The sequence below is a fragment of the Microtus ochrogaster genome, chromosome 8 (genome assembly GCF_000317375.1).
Source record: "Microtus ochrogaster isolate Prairie Vole_2 chromosome 8, MicOch1.0, whole genome shotgun sequence".
In the NCBI taxonomy this organism is placed as follows: Eukaryota; Metazoa; Chordata; class Mammalia; order Rodentia; family Cricetidae; genus Microtus; species Microtus ochrogaster.
In genome coordinates this window covers 36,117,901-36,128,027 of record NC_022015.1, presented here as the reverse complement: position 1 = coordinate 36,128,027, position 10,127 = coordinate 36,117,901, and the positions used below count along the sequence as shown (strand labels likewise).

Genomic DNA, 10,127 nt, shown 5'->3' with positions numbered 1-10,127 from the left:
TGCGCCACCATTGCCCGGCTCCCTGCTTCCTTCTAACTTTTTAATATTCAACGATTTGTACAGAGTAGGAACAAAGAGCTTGTCCAGGCCCCTGCGCTTGTCTGAAGGTGCCTAGCAGCAATGGCTGACTTGAACTCTCGGCACATTTCCTTCCAAGGGTTTGCTCAGCACACCTAAGTATCTCTTTTCCTGATAGGAAGGGAAAAGATGGCAGAAGCGCACTGTTCTTACTTCCGTTTTCAGGCAGCATCTTACTGTGTAGCCCAGGTTAGGCTTGAATTCATAGCAGTCCCTTACCTCAGCTTCCCAAGTGCTGGAATTGCAGGGGTGAACCACCACACCTGCTAAAATGTTGGGTTGAGTTTGATGACTCCAGACAGGCAAGGCCTTCCCATTTTACCCTGATTCTGTGATTTTGCAACACTGGTATGGAATTGCTGGGCCGTGGACAGTGCTAGACAGGCATTCTACCCCTGATCTGATGCCTGGCCCTGTTTTGTTTTCTTTTTATCAACTTTCTTCTCCTGGCATTGATTTTGCCTGTGTGAACCAGAAGGAAGGGTCCCAGGTCCCCATGCAGGAGTGGTATTGGGGCCTTGGCTAACAGGCTCTGGGGTAGAGCCTGGCAGGCGGGCAGGTCACAGTCCCTAGGTCTCAACTGACTTTCTGCTTTCAGGACTGCCAACAGTGGTGAAGTTGGTAGACAGAGACACCTTACTGAAAGAGAAGGAAGAGAAGAAAAGGGTTAGTAAAGCAAAGTGATGGCGCTTGAGTTTGCTGAAAACGAAAACACTAACGCTGTTTGGTCTTTATGTTGCTTTAAGAGTGGATGTTTGTGCTTTGGTTAAAATTCCTGGGGCATAGTGGCACACTCCTTTAATCCCAGCACTGGGGAGTCAGAGGCAGCAAATCTTCAAGGCCAGCCTAGTCTACAGAATGAGTTCCAGGATAGTCAGGGCCACACAGAGAAACCTTGTCTCGAAAAACAAAACAAACAAAAATATTCTGATTCTTATAAATATCATGAAGAAAAGTTAACTGGGTAGGCAACTACTTCAGAAAGGGGGTCCTTTGGCTGGGTGTTCTGGTCCATTCCTTTAATGCCAGCACCACTCAGGAGGCAGAGGCAAAGACAGGCATATCTCTGTGAATTTGAGACCAGTCGAGTTTACATAGTCCAGGCTACATAGCAGCGTGACCTTGTCTCGACAAAATATAAAGGGTGGCAGTGGTCGAGTTAGCCTTTTATTTTATTGAATTTTATTGATGTTTCATGTTGCACAAGCTCAGGATTTAGCCAAGGCTGGCCTTGAACTTCTGATCCTCCTGCCATCCCAAGTGCTAGGATTACAGGGCTGCACCACAATTCCCATTACAAGTTACCTCTTGTTTTCGCTTGTTTGTGCTTAAATTTTCATTTGTTTATTTCTAGTGCGGTGTGAATATTTATGGGGGGAGGCAGTAGGCAGGGTGGCTCAGCTCTTGGGGCAGCTTTTCTCATGGCTGCTAGTATTGCTCAGCTCCTTCTGGTTTCTCTGGGTTATACATCCCAACCCCTGAGAAACAAAGCATATTTCTTCCTATCTGTGTATGCATATGTGTGAGTGTCTGCCACAGGTGCGCAGGTACCCGCAGAGGCCAGAAATAGGCATTGGGTTCTAGCACAGGTGCTAGGAATCATACAAGAGCAGCGAGTGCTATTCACTGCTGAGTCATCTTCCATCCCCATTTTTTTTTTAAAGTTCGATGTTATTCTCATTTATGTCCAAGTCTGTGTAAGTGTATGCCACATATTTATGAGTGCCCATGGAAGCCAGAACAAAGTGTCAGATCCCTATGAAGCTGCAGTTACAGGTAGTTGTGGCCTACCTAAAAAGGTGCTAGGAGCAAAGCTCTGGTCATTGGCAAGTGAGTTGACACTACAGGCCCCCATCCTCTTCTTGATGAACTTGATGCCCACTTGGCCTTGGAGGCTTTGATCACCCTCAGGGCATCAAGTCACACACCTGGATTATGGTCTGCATGAACTTGCTGTGTTTGGTGAGATGCCAGCTATGTCTCGATTTGCTGAATTTCTTTGTCACATTGAGGAGGTCCACTCTGGGACAGCTCAGAGTCATGGCTGCTGCTCTGCAGTGGCTGCCATGACAGGAAGGACAGTACTGCATGGAACAAGTGACCAGTTCTTAAAAGGGATCGCTCAGCTAAAATCAAGCTCATCGCTTAGGAATTGTGTGTGTGCTACCTGGCTCTCACCTGGTGCCATGTGTCCTAGGTGTTGCCATTTGCCCTACTCATTCTGTCTGCTTGTCCTCCAAGTGTCCCTCTTTCTGTCCCCACTCTCAGTGATGGGTAGGGCCCTTGCATGTAAGGACTTGGGTGCCAAATGGGAGAAAGATCAGAAACATGTCATGGGAAGTGTAGTGATGCACATCTGTAACCTCAGTAACCAGGAGACCGAGCCAGGGGGATTACCGTGAGTTCCAGGCTACTTGAGCTATACAGCGTGACAGTGTTTAAAAAAAAAAAAAAAGACTCATTCATAATTCTGGATGCAATGAATGGGTACCTTGGGGTCATTGTGCTCCATGGGCCATGCACAGGCAGGCACCTTTGGGTGGACACCAGCTTGGAGAGGCAGGCTCAGGGCAGCTCTCCCTGAGACCTTTGAAAAAGGATCATAGCTGATAGTTGGGTGGCTGAGGGCTGACATACAGGGTTAAGGACAAGCACCATGGGTTAGGGCCTGGCAGGACAGCAGGGTGGGCTCATGTTTCAGTTGTGTGCTGCTTTCCTAGGTTGAAGAAGAGAAGAGGAGGAAGAAAGAGGAGGCAGCCAGGAAGAAACAGGAGCAAGAAGTAACTATTTCGCTTGTTTGTTTGGGGTGCAGGATCTCCTGGGCAAAAATCACACCTTTACCCCTGCGGCTCAGTGCTCTGTGCCTTCTTTGGGTACAGGTACCCTGAGGAATCTCCCGGAGGGAGCTGGCCTCTGCCTCCACCCCTCAGTTGGTGTCCTGGCATCAGCAAAGGAAAGGTTACCCTTGGTGGGTCCCCAGTGCCAGCAATGCCACAGTCCTGCCATCTGGGGATTGCTGCAGGCCCACAGGCCTCTGGATGCTTAGGTCGTCTTTTTGCTCCCTCCTATTGGTTGCCCCTCCCAGTCTTTCTGCTGGGCATATGTTGAGTTTAAGAGCTTGGAAGCCATGTGGTAGAAGTGGTACAGTAGGCAGCATGGTGGTGGGCAAGCTTGTGTGACATGTATGTTTACATGTGTGTGTTGTGTGTTCTAGGCAGCTAAGCTGGCCAAGATGAAGATTCCACCCAGTGAGATGTTCCTGTCAGAAATCAACAAGTATTCCAAATTCGATGAAAATGTAAGACAACATCTCACTCTTCAAACTTTGGTCTTCCACGTCCTCCAAGATGGAGTCCAGGGACTTTCAGCCTTGGACCAGTGGGCCTTCCGTTTGAGGAGAAGGCTGTGAGGGCAGCTAGGACCATGCAGCTCCTATCAGGGCAAAAGCTAAGCGAGGTTCTCTCTGCTAGCTGTATGGTGAGCTCTGGCACTGGAATATGACCCCAGGTCCAGTTTAAGGTGACAGAAAGGAATCTGCAGGTTCTGTGGGGACCCTCCCAACTGCCCCAAGTGCAAGGTCATAACCCTGCCTCCACCCTGGAGGGTCTTGGTGTCCCTTTGGTGTCTCCCTGAAGACTCTTGGATTCATCATTACATAACTCTCCCTGGCCACCTCTCAGCTGAGAAGTTGTAGGCCTAGTGGGACTTTGCTCCTCACCTTCAGAAGAGTGCTCAGACTTCCACCATTTTTCTGTAGTCTCATCCACTAGAATCCTACTGCCAGATCAGGACTGAGGGAGGTGTAGTGACACACACTGGTGATCCCAGCACTTCAGAGATGGAGGGAGGTGGATCTCAAGTTTGAAGGCAGCCCCTATCTTTTTGTTTTGTTTTGTTTGAGACAGGGTTTCTCTGTAGCCCTGGCTGGCTGTGCTGGCACTCACTCTATAATCTAGGCTGGCCTTGAATTCAGAGATCTGTCTGCCTCTGCCTCCTGAGTACCCAGGTTAAAGGGATAAGCTACTGCTACACAGCCAGTTCCAATCCTGAGATGTGTTCTACCTCAGAAACACGTTAGATAAACAAGGGCCTGGATGCTGACCCTGAGTCTAAATACAGTCAAGTCAGGGAGAGAGGTGTTTTCTCTCAGCAGGGATGAAGCATGAACGGAAAAGGGAACTGATGGCATCTGTGTGGTCCTTGCAGGGTCTGCCTACCCACGACATTGAAGGCAAAGAGCTGAGCAAGGGGCAGGTCAAGAAGCTGAAGAAGGTCTTTGAAGCCCAGGAGAAACTGTACAAGGAGTATCTGCAGATGTTGCAGAATGGCAGCCTACAGTGATGCCACAGCAGCCCAGAATGGGTATACCTGCCAGCCTGGCCACCATGGACCGAGAGACACACTTACTCAGGCCCTGTGCCCTGGTCATGTTTACAGCTGTTCTCGTACCTGAATCAGACAGAGTGGCAGCAGCTCTGGGACATTGATAATAAATTCTTCTGAACACTGATGCCTGCTCTGCCCTCTCAGCACTTGGAGATCTGGCCTGTGGGTGCCTGGTCAGCAGCTTACAACACAGGCCTCCTAGTCAATTGAGCCCCTTCAGCCAGCCTGCCCAGGAATTTCCCTCACACTGGCGAGCTGGGCTAATCTCCACTGCGTTGGCACATTTGGTGGTATTGGAGTAAGAAAAAGACTGAATCAGCCCAGCAGATCCCCCTGAGCCTCAGACAAAGGCTGCTCAGTTGGCTTTCTAGCTCCAATGAACACACACTGCATGTTTCCCAGAGCAACTGACGGTGGCAGCAGGACAGTTACCCTGTGGGATAGGGCTCTGGCAAGCTGCCTGGGACTGCTGTTATGACAGCAAGCCCAGATCAGCACCACTGGCTTGTGCGATAAGTGGTCTGTAGGTCCAGCCTCAAGTGTGCCTCCTCCCCACCTTTTCCCATCTTGTTGCTCACCCCTACTAAGAATTAGCACCCATTCATGTGTCTGGTCTTCTCTGATAAAAAAAAAAAAAGAGTATGGACGACAGCAGCCAGAACCTAAGTGGTACCTCTGGAGCTGTCCAGAGACACCAGGGGCAGATGTGGATTCCAAATGCCACAGAGCTCAAGTGTACTGATGATTTTATAAATCTGCTGCCTCTTTGTCCTTGTGACAGACTTTTGAGAAATATCCTGGAAACACCTGTGCCAGCCTGAGGTACCATAGGCACGTGTTGTAGAGTATAGCGGGGTGAGTCTGCAAGAGACCATACAGTCTGTCAGATAGTCATAATCAGATGGGGTCTTCTGAGGTGTGCACCTTTTATGTCTGTGGTCTCTCATGAGTCTCTAGAGTGACTATATCTCAACTGGTGGCTGTCCTGAGAGAGAAGGCACTGGGTGGCTTTTAGGCTGGAGCCTCACAGGTCAGCACAGTCCCTCCTTGGGCTCTGTTTAGAAGCATCTCAAGTTTACCCTTGTCACCATGAGGAGATAAGACAAGTTCCCAGAAAGGGTGGGGGCTGGAGAGACCACAATGGCACAAGTCAGGCAGTTTCTAAGAAGAGGTTCACCGTGTCTCAGCTGTAGTAGTACAGAGGGGTGAATGAGCTGCAGCTTGGCTGTTGGCATCCATATTATTGCACACACAGGCAAGACCAATGAGCTACACCCCAGCTATGATCTGAGGCAAAGAAAGGAACAGCAGTGAATTGTGATTGGACAGAGCAGGATGGAGGTACCAACACTGGGTCCCTCCAGGCGTTACAGATGGGGAAACTGTCAGAATGCAGCAGCAGGGCAGCCTCGACCTTAAGTGTTCTCCTCTAGCAGTGGGCACAGTCATGGGAAGTGGTCTGCCCACAAAGGAACAAGGGACAATCTAGTGACACATAGCTGGGTCTCAAGTACATTATGCTAAAGGAAAAAGTAGCAGATCTTCAAAAATCCCACATGGCTGATTCCCAAGTGATTTTTTTTTTCTTTTTTTGGTTTTTTTGAGACGGTTTCTCTGTAGCTTTGGAGCTTGTCTGGAACTAGCTCTTGTAGACTAGGCCCTGCTGTGTGACATGCTATAGACCCAAGCACTCTTACTGCCAGTGTCTGTCACTGGCATTGATCTCATGCGCTGCTCATGGAAGATGGAACATTTGGAAAGTGTGTGTGGGGGGGAGTCTAATAGAACTGGTGTTGCTGGAAGATGAAACTCAGATACCCAGACATGCAGAGAAAGGGACACAGGAACACAGAGGCAGAGGCTTCCAGGGGGTGCCAGGCCATGCTCCAACCCCAGTTCTACACAGCCAGTGAGAATGTTTCTGGTACAGCAAGCTCCTGGTTTGTGATACTTCCTCACAGTGGCCACAAGAAGCAGATGCCATTCTCCCCTGCTCTCTGTAGCAGAGAAAAAGAGGTGTGAACTAATGTTTGATTTAACAAGCAGAGCTCAGAAGTAATACAAAGAGTAGCTAGTATGTGGGAAAACATTCTGTATTGTAATTGTGGCTGGGAAAACTCAGTATTTCAAAGTACCTAGTAGGACTGGAGAGATGGCTCAGCAGGTAAGAGCATAGTTTGCTCTTCCAGAGGCCCTAGGTTAGTACCCAGCACTCACTTCGGGTGGCTCACAGCCTCCTGTAACTCCAGTTCCAGGGACTCCAATGCCTTTGCCCTTCATGGGCACCTGTACACAGATGCACAAGCTCACACACAAGCACACACATAGATAAAGTATTCAAAATAGCTGGGAGACAGGATTGTCAGTGTTCCCAATACAAATGTCTGCAGTGACAGATGTGTTGATCCAATTGCTATGTGGTGAACATGCATAGAAACATCACTTTCTGCCCTAACTGTAAAATCGTCATGTCCATTAAAAATAAAGACACTAAAGAATGTCCTTAAAGCCAAGCATGGTGGCACACACCTTTAGGATTTCTGTAAGTTCCAGGCCACCAAGCGTTAAACAGTCTTCCTATAGGCAAGTGAATTTGTCCCCTAGTTTTGTTAATTTGGTCTTAGACATCCTCACCCTGTAGCTCAAACTGGCCTGGGACTCACTGTGTAGCCTCACTTGCCTGGAAATTGTGGCAGTTCTCTTGCCTTGGCCTCCTAGGTTATAGAATTTCAGGTATGAGCCACCATACCCAGCTTGTTAGCTAATTTTATAACAGACCGTTGCACCAATGGCAGACTTGAAAGCAACTCCACCCAAGACTAGCTTGATGAACAATGGCTTCACTAGACTTACAGGAACATGGACAATCCCAAAACAGCCACCATCACTGATCTCACTCCAGCATGGCTTCCCCATTGATTCACTGATGGAGCCGTGACCCCTGAGCTTTAAGTTTCTACCCTCTGTACACTAGCATCTGCCAAGCTGTGCAGCTGAAGCAGAATTACATACAGGGAGGAGAGTGCAGAAGAAAGTATCCCAGGTGAGGGTCTAATGGCCGTCCTCACCACATCTAGTGAGGGGACATTAACAGGCTCAATCTGGAATCTCTTGCAGGAAGTCACACCTATGCTAATGAAGATGGTAATGGCTGTACGTCTTGTAGGGTCCAAAGAGCTTCTCTTCAGGGGGCTGACTTTGTGAGGTCTTCAAGTTCCTGCTGGGAAATTCTAGGCCAGGCACTCACATCAGAAGATGCCAGAGGCCGGGCGGTGGTGGCGCACGCCTTTAATCCCAGCACTCGGGAGGCAGAGGCAGGCGGATCTCTGTGAGTTCGAGACCAGCCTGGTCTACAGAGCTAGTTCCAGGACAGGCTCCAAAACAAACCCTGTCTTGAAAAACCAAAAAAAAAAAAACAAAAAACAAAAAAAACAAACAAACAAAAAAAAAAACAGAAGATGCCAGAGTACCCAGGCCCACTAGGTACCTATGTGATATCCTGTTAGCTAGGGTTACAGTCTGGCATGACCTTCACATCTAATCACTGTCACATCAGTGGGACAGAGGCACCTGCCCCTAAGGATGCCTCCTTTGTGGGCTCTTCTACACTGGGTAGGGACATAAGCCAACCTGAAATAGTCATAGGTCCTATGTTGTGCCATACTGCTGGCTGTTGGCTACTGTAAGGCTCCCGAATCCTTCTTCCAAAAGCCCCAACACTTCTAGGGGTGTGGAGGTAGGAGCAAGGGACAGGTGTTGAGAGAACCACATAATCAAATGACTTGAGTGGAGGAAGACAGCAACAGCGATGATGGGAGTTCTGGCTGGAAGCAAAGGCTTCTCGGAGGTAGGAGGGGCTAAGGTGGAGCATGTAGACAGAAGGGACTTTGACATTATTCTCAACTTTCTTCCAAACTCCTAAGAGGCCTAGAGTGGACAGCCAGGGTGTGGACAGCTCCAGATGCAGGCAGGTGGACTTCGGGTGACATCTAAGACAGAAGTGAACCTGTGAACTGAACTGGCCCTTCTAGTCACTCAAAGGGCTGTTCAAGATAGGTGTGCTGGTGCAGGCTGTGCAATCCCCAGCTGTTTTGGAGGCTAAGGCAGCAGGATCATTAGTTTAAGGCCAGTCTGAGCCACAGAGTGAGTTCAAGGCCTGCTTGGGCCATTTAATGAGATCACCCAAAAGTATAGCTCAGTTGTTGAGTGCTTGCCTAGCATATGCCAAGCCCTGGGTTTAATGGCTTTTGGAGGGAAAAGTTTTCAGAATTGGTCTTCAGCTCAGTTGCCCTCAGCATTTGCTTTCCTAAGCACAGGGCCTGTGTGGGATTGAGCCACTCTGGGGGGTAGAACTAAAGGGATATGCTTGGCTGCAGTTTCTGGCTGCTAGGACCTTGGGTAATTGGATTCCTTCCCTTGTTACTATTACATAGGTGGACAGAAACCAATGAGAACAGCTAATACTGGCCTCATGTTGACAACTCACCTAGTGCTACTCCAAACCTCCCCCAAGTAGGCACATGGAGAAACAGGCACAGGTACTTACTTACCCAAGGGCACCAGCTTGTTAGGAGTCTTATCCAGGACTCCCTACCCCTTAACCTCTGCCTGATAGCATCTTTACAGCCAGACATAGCAACTACCAAAGCCCTGTTTTAGCATCAGGTGAGATGCACAGCCTCCCCCCCATAGTTATGTTCAACCCCCAATTCCTTTGCCTATGCCTGTGACATCTGGAGATGGCCCTAGAGGTCTAATCCCATCACAATGAAATCGTGAGGGTGGGCCTAGGATTGGGACCCAAGGGAAGATCATGTGCACACAGAAGCTGTCATTACATGGCTGCAAACACCAGCCAAGGAAGGCCTGGGAGCGCCAGGAGCTGGAAGATACAAGGAGGGAGGCTCCGCATACCCCAAACCCTGGCAAGAGTATAGCTCCGCTGCCATATGCTCATTTCAGTCTTCTACTCCCAAAGTTCGCTCCTGGTTAGTAAGCCATCCAATTTGGGCTGCTTGGTTGTAGCAACTCAGGAAGGCATTCTCAAAGTCCTTACAAATGGGAAGGTTTGGAGAGAATGTTGCCTACCTGCTAGTCCCTCACCTCCATCCAGCTCAGGAGCCAGCACCAGCTCCACCACCCACACTAACCCCAAGGTGGGGTAAACACCATGGACAGAAAGGAGATTGAGACTATTAAACAGACCCTCAAATTTGAAAATGCTGGCATTCCTTTCTTCTGTAGTTGCTTTTGACTTTGCTTCTTTCCCCCTCTCTCTTTCACTCTTACCAAAGGCAAAGCCTGGTGGTGAAGGAAGAGGCAGGAGTGTCCCCATGTATAGCAGAGCTGACTGAGTGGGACACACTCTAGACACCGCTGAGATCTGTAACCAGCTATCATGGTCAGCATTGCCAATCACCTAGAAGATTATAATCCCTGACCCCAGGGATTCTATTCAATAGGATAATTGATATGGGAAGACCCCTCTTAGTTCTGGGCAGGACCATTCCCTGGATGGGGGATTCAGGACTGTATGAAGAGTAGAAAGTGGAGGGGGCTGGAGAGATGGCTCAGCGGTTAAGAGCACTGACCGCTCTTCCAAAGGTCCTGAGTTCAATTCCCAGCAACCACATGGTGGCTCACAACCATCTGTAATGAGGTCT

General features: G+C 49.1%; 1 protein-coding gene across 3 annotated transcripts in view; it reads left to right on the top strand.

Moving 5' to 3' along the window:
* The window catches only part of Cars (cysteinyl-tRNA synthetase), a 56,347-nt gene extending 50,308 nt beyond the window's left edge, over positions 1-6,039 (top strand). For 2 of the 3 annotated variants that reach the window (XM_005351585.2, XM_026781467.1), the window contains 4 exons: positions 677-744; positions 2,799-2,858; positions 3,293-3,376; positions 4,285-6,035. In XM_005351585.2, the coding sequence (XP_005351642.1) occupies positions 677-744; positions 2,799-2,858; positions 3,293-3,376; positions 4,285-4,419 (347 nt within the window). In that variant the 3' untranslated portion in view covers positions 4,420-6,035. Of the gene's footprint in view, positions 1-676; positions 745-2,798; positions 2,859-3,292; positions 3,377-4,284 lie in introns of all 3 variants that reach the window. The other variant, XM_005351584.2, reaches the window with a different exon arrangement.
* Positions 6,040-10,127: the final 4,088 nt, after the last annotated feature.